The sequence below is a fragment of the Mesocricetus auratus genome, unplaced genomic scaffold (assembly GCF_017639785.1).
Source record: "Mesocricetus auratus isolate SY011 unplaced genomic scaffold, BCM_Maur_2.0 Super-Scaffold_100006, whole genome shotgun sequence".
Lineage (NCBI taxonomy): Eukaryota > Metazoa > Chordata > Mammalia > Rodentia > Cricetidae > Mesocricetus > Mesocricetus auratus.
The window spans coordinates 100635724-100652464 of NW_024429190.1; the positions used below are offsets into that span (position 1 = coordinate 100635724).

At 39.6% G+C, this 16741-nt stretch overlaps 1 protein-coding gene across 5 annotated transcripts in view; it reads left to right on the forward strand.

The window, feature by feature from the left end:
• Dnah12 (dynein axonemal heavy chain 12) overlaps positions 1 to 16741 on the forward strand; it is a 155214-nt gene that overhangs the window by 9305 nt on the left and 129168 nt on the right. For all 5 annotated transcript variants that reach the window (XM_040747769.1, XM_040747772.1, XM_040747773.1 and 2 more), the window contains exons 7-17: positions 506 to 664; positions 1052 to 1247; positions 2932 to 3120; positions 3934 to 4090; positions 4971 to 5062; positions 7225 to 7403; positions 8820 to 8955; positions 11030 to 11155; positions 12890 to 13024; positions 13365 to 13558; positions 14055 to 14298. In XM_040747769.1, the coding sequence (XP_040603703.1) occupies positions 506 to 664; positions 1052 to 1247; positions 2932 to 3120; positions 3934 to 4090; positions 4971 to 5062; positions 7225 to 7403; positions 8820 to 8955; positions 11030 to 11155; positions 12890 to 13024; positions 13365 to 13558; positions 14055 to 14298 (1807 nt within the window). The remainder of the gene's footprint in view (positions 1 to 505; positions 665 to 1051; positions 1248 to 2931; positions 3121 to 3933; positions 4091 to 4970; positions 5063 to 7224; positions 7404 to 8819; positions 8956 to 11029; positions 11156 to 12889; positions 13025 to 13364; positions 13559 to 14054; positions 14299 to 16741) is intronic.

The following is a 16741-nucleotide window of genomic DNA, read 5'->3' on the forward strand; positions in this document are numbered from 1 at the left end:
TTATTTTTAAAAACAGTGTATCAGCTACCTTTGGATACAATTTAAAAATGAACAGACATTATATTCAAGTCTGCAATAATGAAGCTCAAATGTGTTTTCTTTTTAAAATTTACAAAGATATTCTCTACATTAATCGTCTAGTTCCACCTACATTAGTAGGAAGACCTATGTGAAAAATAATCAGCCTTGAGTAATCTTTGATATATGACAGACAGATTTTTCTATAAACCCAGCACTGTTCTTGCTTCTGTATTTTGGGTGGCTGAGCTAGAGTAAAGTAGAAGTTAGACAAACATTTAGGGTGGCACCAGTAGTCTTTTCAGCCACAAATGATGTCTCCTCTGAAGATAATGTAGTTTCAACACTGAGTGTACAGACTCAGGAGACGTCCATTCTTGACTACAATGCTTTCCTCCCAGTCCCCAGCATTTTTACTTTAACATTAATTTCTCAAAACTTGCGATATATTGTTTAGTCATGTTTAATGTGGTTTTTGTTTTTCCAGAGGACTAGATTATTCCAAGCCTTGGCATTCTAACTTTGTGCAGGCAAGAAGCCAAATATTATCTAATTTGCACATTGTTCATCCAATTATGAAAATATTGCTGGAGCTTGGTTATACAACATTTGCAGATATGATTTTGCTGGACTTAACAGGAATTAGGTAAAACTTTGTATGTATTAATTAAAACTTAAAAGTTGAATGACTTCTTGTCTCACATATCTTATTGTGTAGTTTAAAAACTGATTTATAAATCTTTTTTTCTTGTTTGTTTTGTTTTTCAAGACGGGGTTTCTCTGTATTGCTTTGGAGGTTGTCCTGGAAGTTGCTGTGTAGACCAGGCTGGCCTCAAACTAACAGAGATCTGCCTGTCTCTGTCTCCCGAGTGCTGGGATTAAAGGTGTGCACCACCAACGCCTGGCTAATTTATAAATCTTTAGAGCTTTTTTATATTTTAAAGCTTTAAGATTATATCTCATCTGTTTTAGCAATTGTATATAAAGACCAATCTGTCATTTGTCTGAATTATTTCCCTTTGTTCACCTATAGAGCTAGAGGCCCGATTGATTGTGAAGGACTGAGAAATGATCTATCCATTCAAGCTAAAAAATCAGAAGAGAAGCTAATGAACACATGGTACCCAAAGGTTATAAATCTCTTTACTAGGAAGGAGGCGCTAGAAGGCATTAAGCCTGAAAAATTGGATTCCTTTTATAGCTGTGTTTCCATACTTTTGTCAAATCAGGTATGTATGCTATTGTGTCAAATCACATGCATACGCCATGTGTACATCTTGAATGATAACACTTAGAGTTCAGTACTTTAAATCAAATTCATTAAAGCACAGTGCTATGCAATTATTTAAAAATAAATTAAGGAAGGCCAGGGGAATGGATCAGCAGGTGACAGAGCTGGCCATGCAACAACCCAGGTTCTAGGTCTGGGACCGGTGTAAAAAGCTGACCGCAGCCGCCTGCGCCTGATGAAAGGAGAGGGGTGACCCCCCAGAGCGTTGTCTTTGATCTTCACAAAAGCACCATGGCATGAACATGCCCGTGTTCACATACGTACTACGTGAAACTTAAAAATAAAGAAAATATTTCATTTAAGTAAATGTATCAGTAAATACTCATTTTTTTCTGAAGTGACCTAAAGTGAGAAGGAACTGGTAGTGTAGCTCAGTGGTAGTGTGTGTCTGCCACGCGCAAGGGTTCTATTTCCAGGACCACTAAGCACACACGTAATGGAGTAAAAACAAAACAAGAGGAAAGTATGGAAGCCTGTGCTAATGAGCGCCCTCTGATGCATGCTTAAAGCGCGTGCCCAAGAGTGCCCCCTGACGCACGCTTAAAGCCTGCAAGCCAGTGGTCGCCAGCTTTCCTGTACCCTGTTAACAGAAAGAGGAGCCTAGTTAATATATTTTTCTAATTTGGTTACTTTTCACTTAATTCTCACTAAACATTTACTTCAGAATATTTTTGATCATCTTTAGATGATGTATAAAAAGAACATTAATCTTACACAATTTTGTTTTTACGGATCTCTTAAATTTTTACTATTTTAGACATGGAACTCTAGAAACTTAGTTTTGAATGAAAACATTCCTTTTCAGCGAAGAGCTCCAAAAGTTCACAAATTCTCCCTTTAGGAGGGTACAGTACAAACATATACAATACAATACATAATTGGCAGCTGTATCTAACATGGTAACTTGTATAGGAAGGAAGAAAACTGTTACTCTCCTAAGGACTACGATTATTTAATGACAAGATGGAGCTCATTTTGGAGATTGCTCAGATCCTTGCATATCCTCTGGGCCAAAAATCTAACAGCTGATTCTAAGTAAGAGCGCACTTTTCATACTTAGAAATGCGCACATTTCTAAGTTGCTGTGGCTCTACCCTGGACTTCACCGAGCAGTGTGATGGCAATCTAGCTTTCCCGAAGGAAAAGTACCCTGAGTTCTGTTTACTGATTTCTGCAGTATAAATATTTTCAACATGTGGAATTCAAGTTTCTAAAACTTTAGCAACTCCTCAAATTTGTGGTTATTTAACAGTTGGCTCTTGTGACTGTGGGAACTATCTTTAGTATCAGGCCACTGTCCACTCTTGCCTTCAGGTGTGAACTTTCCTGATCCCCAGTCTTCAACACACTGTTTGATCATTTGAAATGTTTTTTTTTTGGTGCCAGGGACAAACTTACTAATAAATGTAGAAATTCTATACTGCTGTGATTAGAGTGCTAATATTCTATTACAAAAATTGGTTTGCATATATTGTTCTATTTATTATCTAGACATTTATTAAGAGAGGTTATATCTCCAGGACAGAGCAAATTTACAGAGATCATGTAATATACACAACTCACTTAAGGTAAAGATTGAGTTTATGCATTCTGAAATAATAGTAATTTATGATATCATGTAGCTAAAGGATCTCCTACGGAGAACTGTAGAAGAATTTGTAAAGCTCTTTGATCCAAAACATCAGGACAGGCTTCCAATATTTAAGATGGAATTGACATTTGATGAAGACAGAATGGAATTTTATCCCACCTTTCAAGATTTGGAAGATATTATTTTGGGTTTGATAGAACGAATATCTGAAACTCTGCAGGTATTACTTCATCCTTAACCACTGTGGATACTTATACTGTTCTATTTCATAGTACTTGAATGAATCTCACTGTACTCTGTATAAACATAAAATATTATAGGTATTTATTCCCCTCCCAGTTATTGTAAGTTATAAAATTCTTTTTTTCCCTTTGAAAATATCTGCTAATTGGAGGTGTTTTCCTCCTTTTTACCTTTTCTTATTGTTCTGAACTAATACTTTTGTGTGTGTCTTCTTGCTACTAAGTTGTGAATATCTTAAAAAGAAAATCTAAGTCATGGTGGCACACACCCTGATTCCCAGCACTTTGGAAGCAGAGACAGGTGGATCTCTGTGGAGTTTTCCAGGACAACCAGGGCTACATAGAGAAACTGTCTCAAAACAAGCAAAGAAAAACCAAAGCAAGGTGTAACTCATATTTCTTCTTTCTGGTACTTTTTAGTGTTATCACCTTGATGTAGTTAATAAATATCTTTTAAATGATGGAAAACCAACTGAAAGTAAGGTGGGTTGGGTTCTTTTTGTGGTTGCCATTTTATCTTTGAGGTTTTGCGTTTGGAGACAGAGGTGTCATTTTGTAGCCCAGGCTGTCGCCGTTTGTCCTCCTTCTTTATCTCCATAGAGAGACTTTGGGGATTCAGACATGCATCATGCTCAGCTCCAATTTAAGTTTTCATATTGTATTACAAACTATTTACTATTAAATTAGTACTTCTCATTGAGTTATCTTTTCTTGGGCCACAGGAATTTAAAGAAAATGTTATAGATCAGTTAGATATGTGTGACATTCATTTCTGTTTTTATTTGTGTTAGAATGTCCAAACAGTGCCTTCTTGGCTGTCAGGGACATCAGCACCTGTCAACCTTGACACAGAGCTTCCAGAACATGTGTTAGAATGGGCCCTTACTACGCTAAAAATGGCAATACATCGGAACTTAGAAGGCGCAAAAGCACATTATAACACATATGGTATATATGAAATATATTTTTAATCATTCTATTTTTATCTAGAATCTGGGCAGATATCTGGTTTTCTGGCGTTGTTGTGAAAGAGCCAGAAATGAGCAGAATCAGGGATTCAATCGTCATGGGTCAGACGTAGAACTTTTGTTGTCTGGTTTGAGGGGTGACTGTTAACGGAGCAGGGCGATAAAGTCAAAGGAAAGAGGCAGTGGGGATGTTGGAGTAATGAAGAAGCTAAGCCAAGGCTACAGAGGATATATAGATGAATAGCACAAACTGATCTTGCTTCTTTTCTTTTTATTTAATTTTACTTTTTTTTTTTTTGCGGGGAGTCACAGGAGTGGGAGAATGGACATGGAAGGACTGGGAAATGAGTGTGATCAGGGTGCATGATGTGAGATTTCCAAAGAGTCAATAAAACATGTTTCTTTAAAGAGAGTAGTCTTGGCAAGCTTGGAGTTTCATTTTACTACACAAGTGCATCTGATGATAGGTTGAATAGTTGGCCTTTGACAGGCTATTGGCCAAAACTGTCTGCTATCTGAAGTAACCTGTCCCTCTAAATTATTTTCAAAGTTTCAAATATTGTAGTACATTTAACATTTAAAGACACATGCGTAGGTAGACAGTTCTATAGCTCTCTTTGCTATATACTAAATAAACTTGTCCTTTTGGCTTCAAAATCTGTTTTACCTGGTTTACTTCTTGAATCTTTAAACATTTCATTAACTTTTTTTAGGTTGGCATTCTCTAAATGTTGTAATCTACATATGTTAACACCCTATTAAAATCTTATTTGAGTAGTCTACTCCATTCTGTGATAATACAAGAACATTTTACTATATTAAAATGTTATTCAGATTTTAATTGTAATATTAATTTTCAGTTGAAAACTATAACTGGCTCCTTGATGGAACTGCAATAAAGATGATACAGACTTTCCAGACAGAAGACCATACTTTTGATGAATACACAGAAGTGAGTGATATTCTGGTTTTCCTTTCATCTTTACTCATATATTATTTTTGTTTTTTTGAGACAGGGTTTCTCTGTATAATAGTTCTTGTTTTCCTGGAACTCACTTTGTAGACCAGGCTGGCCTTGAACTCATTGAAATCCACCTGCCTCTGCCTCCCAAATTCTGGAATTAAAGGCATGTGCTGCCACCGTCCAGCCTTTATTCATATTTTTAATTAAAATATAATTATATAGTTACCCTTTCCCCTTTCCTCTTTCCAGCCCCTACCCCCTCAAACACACACACACACGCACACACATGTACACACATGCACACACCCGCGCACACACACACACACACACACACACACACACACACACACACATGCCCACACTCATGTACTCAGGTATATACACACACAAAACCCACTGGCTCCTTTTTGTTGTTTGTATGTATATGGTTTCAGGACTGATCACTTTATCTTGGATAACCAATATGGGGCCCATCCTGAAGAGGCTATTTCTCCTTCCCCCAGTCATTAATTGCCTGAGTGTAAGAGCCAGAATGCCATATATCATGCGGTGAAACTGCCTCCCCTAGAAATACCTACAAAAACGGAACCCGAACAATCACAATATGACTAGACATGCTAACTTGGCAGGATAACCCTGTTTATTTTTAGTGAATACTTTCTGAATTTAAATTAGGATTTTTTTTGCCCTAAGTATAAGGCTTCAAATAATGTAAATAGAATTTCTTATTCAAAGCATCATTTTAGTAAAGCCATTGGTTTACCTCATGATTATTTTAATTATTCATTCATTCATCTGTTGAGTTAATAATATTTTTATGTAAACATTTTAAGATGGGATTTATTTCCTTACTTGTGTGCCATGGCATGTGGGAGTCAGAAGATTGGGTTCTCCTATTATGTGAGCCCCAGAAACGGAGCTCAGACACTTAAGCTTGAAGGCAAGCACCCAATACTACACATTTTTTAAATCACACTCAGTAAGATTTGAAAAATATCTAAATGCTCCCTTCAGAAGCTTAAATTTGTCATTGAATTCTTGATGTAGAAATAGCAGTTGTGGCTGCGTGGTGGCTCATGCCTTTACTGCCAGCACTCAGGAGGCAGCCACAGGCACATCTCAGAGCTCAAGCCAGCCTGAATCTACAGAGCAAGTTCCAGAACAGGCAGGGCTACACAGAGAAACTCTGTCTCAAAAAACAAAGAAAGAAAGAAAGAAAGAAAGAAATAACAATTAGGATGTGTTGATATAAGTATTAGAATAGAGATTAACAAAATATGTGAACACAGAAGAAAATTGCTATTGTTTTCGAAGTTGAAGATTTCATGTCAGAAAAGGAACAAAAAGTGATCTTAACTCAAGTGTATGTGTGTGTGTGTGTGTGCACATGTGTGCATTAGACAGGGTTTCACTGTGTCCAACAGGCTAACCTGGAACTCACTCTGTAGCCCAGGTGGACCTGCCTTAAGTGTATGATCCTTTCGCCCCCAGCTGTCAAATGCAAGGATTACAGGAACACAATACCATGCATGTCAAACTGTCAAAGTTTTATTTTACACTCCTTTAATTTTTGAAAACCATCCCAGTTGTTTTAAGTATTAAGAAATTGATATAAATTTCAAGATCTTAGATCTTTGGTGATGGCAGGCCCTAATATTTCTGTCCTTTTGGACTATTGCAGCACAAAAGGTTGCTTATATTTCTCTTCCTAAAGACTGAATTAACCCTTCAGAGGGATATTCAGTAGTGTCCAAAGCAAATCCATGCAGCTGGGAACATTGTAGCAAAAGCGCAGGTTTGCTCCTAAACAGAGATGAGTTGGCTCTGGGAATATTTTCTAATTGAAGATTTTGAGAAATATGAAGATTTTTGATGCTATAGATGTGAGCACACTCTGTATTTACTAGTAGATCAAATTCCACCACAAAAGGAACAAGAACATTTAGGCACTGACCGTGTGTGTGTAGTTCAGTGGTAGAGCACCAGGTCAGAATCCTCAGCACCAAGAGGGAAAAAGTTTGTGTAACAAAGGGAATATGGGTCACTTAGCAAGAATAATATATTATGTGATTAAGAATTTCATGACAATATTGCTATAAAATCATGAATTATAAAATTCTAATTATTTTTTTAAACACTCTTCTTTATAGTTTATAGAAAAGTTTTTCAGCCTTGCTTCTGAAATAATGCTTTTGCCTCAATGGGTTCATTATCCTATGGTTCGTTTGGACTGTGAAGACTTGAAGACAGGCTTGACGAACAAAGCGAGAGCCTTTGCAAACATATTATTAAGTGACATTGCTTCAAAACATAGAAAAGAAAATGAATCGTAAGTAAAATTAATTACTCTATCCAGAATAACAGGCCAAAGAAACATTTCACTAAAATTACTCTTGTTTAAAAAATGAAAGATTGCCTGGCAGGGGTGGTGCACGCCTTTAATCCCAGAACTTGGGAGGTAGAGGCAGGCGGATCTCTGTGATTTTGAGACCAGCCTGGTATACAGAGCAAGTTCCAGGACAGCCAAGGCTACAGAGAAATCCTGACTTGCAAAACCAAAATATGTAAAATATTATATATATGTATACATACACACATACACACACACACATTTTGTTTCTCAAAACAAAACAAAAAACCAGAAAGAAGGAAGAAAATAACAATTGTGATATGTTGATGTAAATATTAGAATAGAGATTAACAAAGTATTATGTGAACACAGAAGAAAATAACTATTTTTTAAATAAGTGAAAATTTATTTAAAATTCAAACATAAAAATTAAATAATTAAATACCCAAAAATTAAAAATGAAACCAAAACATTAAAATATGTACATGCACCTTTTCCAGCCTAGCTGGAGTTTTTCCTGATATTTCTAGTGGCGGCGTAGAAGGGCAAATCTGAAGAATACACCTTTTGTGGAATAGTGATACAGGGTACCTAGATTCATACTTGTACACCTAGGATAGAAGTTTAAAATATATAAGCAAGGACTCGGTCTTTTTCTTTGCTCTACTGTTATATTTCGCGGGGACATGAGCTGTGCCCTTTACATTCATTCTTGAGATACACAGTCCAGCCCGGTGGGTATCAATAGCTTCGTTTTATAAAATGTGGAAACCGGATCTTGAAGATTGGTCTAAATTCATAAAACTGCTTGTCTTTGTTAAAAGTCTTTCATTACTGGGATAAACACCAGGCCCGAAAATGATACTGGGGAGTCAGGGCAGGCACTCTAGGCAGGAAGTGACGCAGCCACCCGGAAGCAGTCTGATTCCGTAAATTTCTTGCACCATCCGGGTGCAGCCTTCCTTGGGCTCGGCTCTCCTGTGTCAGTCAGTCAGTCATGCCGCCAGGCGGGTCTGAAGGAAGCACGGCTTTAGTTGAGGATTCCTCCTCTCCTACGACCCTGGTTTGTGTGGAGTTGACAAAAACTCACGGGGCACAGCCGGCTAGTTAAGGTCTGCTACATTATTTAAATCACTCTTGAAGAGAATTTAAGAGATCACTCGAAGAATAATGAAGTATGCCATGACTTCAAATTAAAATATTACCTTGATTTTTGTTGGCATAATCTATGGTGGCATCAGGCAAACTAAGCTTAAATATTTATATGATGTCTTAATGAACCAGCCAGTTGTTTTTAGGATAGAGAGTTGCAGCCTTGTAACAATCACAGCACACGTTTATTAAATATGCTGCAAATTACTTGTCTAAGTAGAGTAAATCAGGGTGTCCTGTTAGTATTTGCAGTGATTTTGAGGCCATCAAAGAGCACGCTCTACGAGTCCCCGAGACAACAGAAGAAATGATGGAGCTAATAGCTTTTGTGGAAAAAGCTCGAACGATAGGAATTCGTGAGCTGGCTGCAAGGATCCAGGTAAAAAAATATTTAGTAACTATTATGAAATGAGTTATCAGTATTGACACACCCAGGTAAAAAAGTCAGAGTACCCCAAGGCCTCACCCGTGTTCCTCTGGTCACACCCACCGCTCTCTCTCCTCCGTCCATCATAGCCTCTCCTCGCTCTCTCCTCCGTCCATCATAGCCTCTGCTCGCTCTCTCCTCTGTCCCCCAGGGGCTTCTACCTGATTTTCTCTGGAATGATCTTTTTGAACTTCTTCAGTTTCATCGGTCATGTCCATATTCCTAAACAATATGGAATTTAAAAACTTTTTAGACTTTCTGCATTTAACACTTGTCTTAAAAACCTGCACAAGATTCTTTACCCATTCAAGTATATTTAACCTTCACTCTGTTTGGAAGGCTTTAAACACCGTAAAACATGACAGATTACTGAAAATTACACCAAATGTAATTTGGGGTGTAAAACAAGGAATCCCTACCCAGAGAAAGAGTAGCACCATCACCCCAGAAGCTTATCATTGGATCCCCTGGCCTATCGGCGTGTGAATACGGTCTTCCTTTTGATTGTGTTCCCTTGATTACTCTTCTTTATAGCTTTACCAATGAAGTGAGCACTTCTAGTAACCATGGCTTACTTTTATCTGACGCTGATATTTATCCAAGAGGAGTCACTTTGTTTGCATTCTTTTACACATTACCAGCATTACATCAGCTAAGAACACCAGATCCAATTTTTTTCTTTAAATTACATTTTTAATTCAGCGCATTAATTAGTGTGTGGGGGGGTGCACATGCTTGAACATATTTGTAGAGGTCAGAGAACAACCTAAGGGAATTCTCTCCCTTTGTGTGGTTCCCAGGAACATAACCTAGGTTGTGGGGCATGGCACCAAGGACTTTTTCTTCCGAATACCTTGTCATCCTCAACTTTTAAAAAATGTCACAGCACTGCTGAGTAACATCCGGGTCAACAGCACCCGTAATGACCCCGCCTCTCCAATTAGGTATATCTACTGTGTTAAGTAGTTTTTCCTTTGTCATTCACACTGGGGTTCTTCTGGAGTACTGCTGTGATGCTAAGTAGTCAAATACATGATAATATTACTAAGAAGGCAAAACAAAGCAAAAGATGGTAAGTATGTATCATCAAAGATTAAAAAAAACAAATCATAAGAACAAAAATGAATTTAAGATTTTTTGTTTTGTTTTTCGAGACAGGGTTTCCTCTGTGTAGCTTTGTAGACCATGCTAGCCTTGAACTCACAGAGAGATCTTCCTGCCACTGCCTCCTGAGTATTTAAGATATTTTAAAATCAAGTTTCAAAGGATGCCAACTTGATCGCCTTTTAAAATCATGGACAAGGAGGAGGCCAGAGAGAGAGAGAGAGAGAGAGAGAGGAGAGAGGAGAGAGAGGAGAGAGAGGAGAGAGGAGAGAGAGAGAGAGAGAGAGAGAGAGAGAGATAGTAGGCCAGAAGTCAACATTGGATGTCTTCCTCTACCGCTGTCCTGTTTGCGTTTGTTTGGACAGCCTCTGTCACTGAGTCTGGAGCTCACACGCACAGTCTGGCGGTCAGTGAGTCCCTCGGATCCTCCTGTCTCCACCTCCCACATTCCGGCATCACAGGCACACACCACTACACCTAGTTATCGGTGGTGCTGGAGATCCAAGTTCAGGTCTTGTGTAGCAAGCATTGTACCCACTAAAGCACCTTCCCAGCCCCAGGTGAAAGCATTTAAAAATCTTTAAAACCCACATTAAAGTACAGTATATGACTTGAAGCCAAATACATGTGTGATAACTATTAAAATACCCATGTGATTTGGGCAGTGCATAAAATATCACATTTACAGGAATATTAAAAATTGTTGTCTCGGCCGGGCGTTGGTGGCGCACACCTTTAATCCCAGCACTCGGGAGGCAGAGGCAGGCGGATCTCTGTGAGTTTGAGACCAGCCTGGACTACCAAGCGAGTTCCAGGACAGCCTCCAAAGCCACAGAGAAACCCTGTCTCGAAAAACCAAAAAAAAAAAAAAATTGTTGTCTCTGTTCTTTTTTGTATGATAAATCTTGAGTTTCTTTTGTAGGAGTCTAAACGGCAAATGAGTTACTTTTTAGATGTTTATCTATTCTCTCAAGAAGACTTAAATTTAAATGCTACTGTCCTCATGTGGCCTACAAAAATTAACCCTATCTTTGATGAGAATGATGAAGTAAGTATATTTTAAAATGTATAATTTGTGTTTTTGAAAGTTTTTTTAAACTTTTTTTATTACTTAATTTTAAATAGCTTGCTTCACATGTCAATCCCAGTTCTCTCTCCTTCCCCTCCTCCCACCCCCCCCACCATCCTCCCCAGCTTCCCACCCTATCCCCACTTCCTTCCACATAGGGGATATCTAGAGTCTGTCATTTCACTCAGGGCAGGGTCCAGGCACTCCCCTAAGAGTCCAAGCTGAGAGAGCATCCCTCTTTGTGTTATGGACACACGGAATCCATTTGTATGCCAGGGATAAACACTGATCCACTGCTCAGGGCCCCATAGGTTGCCCAGGCCTCCTCACTGACACTCACACTCAGGGGGGTCTGGGTCAGTCCCATGCTGGCCTCCCAGCTGTCGGTCTGGGGTTCAAGAGCTCCCCTTGTGTTTTGAAAGTTTTAATATTGCATATCTCCCTGCCCCTTGTGTGTGCACGCACACGCGTGTTGGTGCGTGTGTACACCAGGACATGCATGTGAAAATAAGAGGACAATGTGTCAGAGTTGGTTCTACTTCCTCCCTGGGGGTCCTGGGTGTTGAACTCAGGCCGTTGGGCTCAGCGCAGTCCAGTCACCTTTCCTGGCAGGGCCACCTCAGGGCCCACACTCTGACATTTTAAGTATAGTGTGGACTTCAGTTTTCATACCAGTTTGCCATCTGACTTTAAAATCTCCATGCCTGTTATGGTCATGACAGCTTAGAACAGGCTTCTGGGCTTAACTCACTGGGTTTGGTGAGCATAGGGTGAGCAGTAAAGCAGTCAGAACCATTATGTAATTAGCAGTGAGCATAAATTAAGTGATTTTCTTTTACTAAGTTATTCAATACTCGTAAAATCTCAGCTGCTCCCATCTGTTCCACTTCATAGATGATTAAAATGAAACTCAGAGAAGTTGATTAACTTGCAAAATTTCACAGAGATTGGAGGCATCAGACTCAGAACTTTATATCAGACTGAATGTAGTTTGAAAATTTAAAAAAGTAACCAGCCAGTTTTAACCTAAATTGGGAGACAAAATAGAACAATGACAAAAATCATGGGACAGACAAGGTTTTAATTTTGACTTTTTGCTTTTACAATCTTGTAACCTTGCCATGACTCTTGATTTCCATATATCAGTTTCCTTATCTTCGCAGAGAAAACAATCATATAGAAAAGGTACTTAATGGCTCTTGATTTATGGCATGTGTGTGCTCGGTAAATGGTAGTTTTTACTATCATACCACAATATATCAAATAGTCAAACTATATAATTAACAATTTTATATTTATTTTTTAAATTTAAATTAGAAACAACTTATTTTATATATCAGTCCCAGTTCCCTCTCACTCCCATCCTCCCATGTCCCCCTCTCCTCCCCATCCCACCCCCCATTCACTCCCCAGGGAGAGTGAGGCCTCCCATGGGGGAATCATCAAAGTCTGTTGCATCAGTTGGAGGAGGGCTGGAGAGATGGTTCAGCAGTTGAAGGTTAGGCTCACAACCAAAAATATAAATTAACAATTTTGAGTTTTGAAAGATCTAGGAAAATTTGTCTCTGTGGTTAACTCTTTGCGTTTTTACATCAGTCATTAAAGAGAATGATTGTTTCCATTGTCTCTAAATTACTCTAGAACATTCATATTTTATTTCAAAATTATTTTCTTTCTACTACATTAACATCATTAAATTATCTTTTTATAAAGCTCATTGAGAATGCTAAACGTTCCAAGGAGAATGAATTAGTAGCCAAGAGAGAAAAATTGATTTTGGAAATAGAAAAGGAGTCACGTCGCATGGAAGAGTTCACGGAGTTTGCAGAGCTGGAGCGCATGCAGCAGGTCAGACACACACGGAGGGCTGTGACTGCGGCCACCATGGGTTAACACAGGGCAGATGAATGTATTTGAAGATGTAGAGGAAGCATGCATTTGACACAGTTATCAAGCCTGGTATCTGTGACTTAGTTTACCGTCATACAGTGTGCATAACCATATCCTGTTCATCACCATGGTGATACTGCGAAGTAGACAATTAACATCACTGTGTCAACAGGAGAACGTTCCTTATGCGATATTATGCAATCTTGTTACAATGCCTTCTGGATATCTCTGTAACAGACCTTTGCTCGCTTTCAGTATCCTCTGGATATCTCTGTAACAGACCTTTGCTCGCTTTCAGTATGTGATGGATGTAAGACAACTACAGAAACGTATTCAGGAATCAGAAGAAGCAGTTCAGTTTATTAATAAAGAAGAGGAACTTTTTAAATGGGAGTTGACAAAGTACCCTGAACTGGAAAAATTGAAGGTCAACATTGAGCCCTACCAGAAGTTTTTTAATTTTGTTTTGAAGTGGCAGCGAACAGAAAAACGGTAATTTTTGGGTAATGTAATAAAAAATAAGCAAACGATATAAACGGTGTATAAATATAAGGCACTTCTTGTTAAAGGTTTAAAAACAGGACTTACTCGTTTACTTGTGTGAAAAGCAAGTTTTGCAGAGGAGAGCCTCAGGGGATGCTGATGGGCCCGTTGGGCCTTATGATGGGACTTTCTGAGTCTTGCTTGGATTTATCAGAGTCCGTCCACATTTTATGTAGCTAGTTTACTGACGTGTACACAAAATGAAAAGTGTGGGGTCAAGTCTGCGTTTTACTTGAATGGTGTTAGTTAGCTGATCATCATCTGATGCATATTTTACCACAGTCACTACAGCTTAAACGATGGGGTTAAGTCTGTCCCTTCACCATAATTTCTACCTGTGTGCCTCAGCTGTCTCTCTTACAGAAAAAGTGGGTCCACACAAAAGTTTCGCGGTACTTGTGCATAGTTCAAAAAAGATGTAAGTTTCAAATTACTTCCTATTCAGATGGATGGATGGAGGGTTCCTGGACCTTAATGGGGAAAGCATGGAAGCGGATGTAGATGAGTTTTCCCGGGAAATTTTTAAGTCACTGAAATTCTTCCAAACCAAGCAAAAGAAAGAATTACAAGAAAGAAGAAAGGCAGCAAGGAAACGATCTTTGATGGAAGAGAAGCCCGAGGAAGAACCAAAAGAGAACCCTACAATTACCATGTGTACCACAGTAATGGAGCAGATCAAGGTTTTTAAGGTATACGTGGATTTAATGGCATTTAAATAGTTCCCGTCTCTTCTCAGGACCATGATGCATGGAGGTCAGAGGACAACTGTGGCCGTCATTCCCCAGGTGCATGTGTGTGTGTGTGTGCTTGTCTCACATACGTGTACAAGTCAGAGGGCAACACCTAGGAGTCATCTCTCTCCTTGCTCCATGTGGGTTTTGGAATTGAACTCATGCCATCAGTCTTACTATGCAGCCGAACCTATGCTGTAATGCTAACTGGGGAGCCAGCCTCCAGTCAGCTCCAGGGTGAGGGCTAGACCTTTCTATCTGAGGGGTAAATAAGGAAACACAGTTTCTGATGGAAATTTTTCTCTTTTACTTAACCTAGAATCTCTGTCTCCACACAGCTGCACATCGCCACAGAGCCATGGCTATACATCTCATTTATATAGCTCTCAGCTCTTTCACACGGCCGTCTCTCTCTCTCTCTCTCTCTCTCTCTCTCTCTCTCTCTCTCTCTCTCTCTCTCTCTCTCTCTCTCTCTCTCTCTCTCTCTCTCTCTCTCTCTCTCTCTCTCTCCCTCTCCCTCTCTCTCTCTCTCTCTCTCTCTCTCTCTCTCTCTCTCTCTCTCTCACACACACACACACACACACTGCACAGCTCTTACAAAGCTCTACACAACTACCTCTCTCTACACTACCACCCCCCTCACAGCCAAACTCTCAATAATTACTGTATGTTACATTTTCAGGGCCCAACCCATTCTCATAGCACAAGATAAGTCACACAGTTTCTCTTAGGCTAGGGAGGTCACATTGACTGGCCAGTGAGTAGTACTTGGCCGTGTACCTGAGCCTAAATGTTTAGGGTTCTCAGACAGAAAGCAGATAGTAACATAAACTGAGGCTGGGACTACGTGCAAAAAGATAATAATTGTAGAAGGTTTTGTCTACCATGGTTGCTTCTAGCCTGGCCCTGAATCAACAATAAACGATACCTGGGAATTCGTCCTTCTGTATTCTCAGCAGGGGCTGTTTTGAATTTGGTCTGAAGTCTAAAATTAGCTGTCTTTGTGACTGAGAAAACTATTACTTTCCTATGTCAGTCTGAATAATGAAAGATATCTTAGTATAGTTTCTATTCATCAGAGTTACAGATTAAGCAGAAATCACCTTCCTGACCATCCACCGCTACATGTGTGCCCAATAGATGGAGAATATTTTTACAAGACAAACATACAAGCAGTGGGAAAACACCCAGAGCTGTCATCAGGAAAGGAATTCGGTTCGTAGGGAAGAAATGAAGCGGCACATGAGGGAAACTACAGGCAGGAAACAAGCCATGTCCACAGCCAGTGACCCTAGACTTCGCCGAGTGGGGCTTCCCAACATGTGCCACTGATTTCTTATTTTCCATAAAATGCAGCTTAATTTATCCTGAAGATCGTAAGCTGTTAAATTTGTTACTCTAAGACTGCGTGTAACATTTCTTATTTTTTTTTTAAAGAAATATCTACTCCCCCCTCTCTGGGTTTCTTACCTGTACCCACAGCCCCTCAGTGGTATTCGCATGGGTCACAGGAGACAGAAAGGGAGCTTGACGCCTGCTGGGTAGCGCCCTGTCCACTCTAACTGCCAATCTTGCTGCCTTTGCCACTCCAGCGAGTGGGAAGGGGTATCTCAGGGTTTTGACTCGCATCTGCCCGAAGGCTGGGTGTCTTTTCACATGCTTATTGGACATCTTCATGCCTTCTTTGGAGAAATGCCTTTTTAGATCATTTGCCCTTTTTTTTTCTGAGACAAGATCATTCTGTTCACTGTGTGGTCCAAACTGGCCTCAAAATGGCCATCACCCCAGTTTCCTGAGTGATTACAGGTGTAAGCCCCTAGGCCTGGCTCTTCACCCATTTTGTTCTTCCTCTTCCGACCTCTTTGTGTCCTCTCCTTTAAAACAATCAGTCCCGTTACTGATGCTGATGGAACATTAACTGGTCTCGTTCACTTGATCCTATGTGGGCCTTGTACAGGGAGCCTCCAGCTACAGTCAGTTCGTGACGGCTGTGTCATGTGTAGAGGACAGCATTTCACAGCACTTATTTCCCTCCTCTGGCTCTTATATTTTTAACACTTGCTTTTCTATGATGCTCCCTGAGCCTTGGGGAGGGTATATGATATAGAGGTCCCATATAGGTATCTAAGCACTCAACAGGAACCTATTCTTAGCACTCTGGCAGTCGCTGAATTAACTGCTGCCCACCAAAGATAGAACCCACTTTCCCTAGGTTGAGAGAAATACGTACTGATCTATGAATCTATACATAGCTATTTAGAAGTCATCTTGATATATATATATATATATATATATATATATATAACAGAACAGCAGTAGTATGTTCCTCTCAGAGAGGGCCTATGACTCAGTAGTAGGCATTGATTCCTTTCTGTGGAACATGCCTCAGATCCAATCGGGA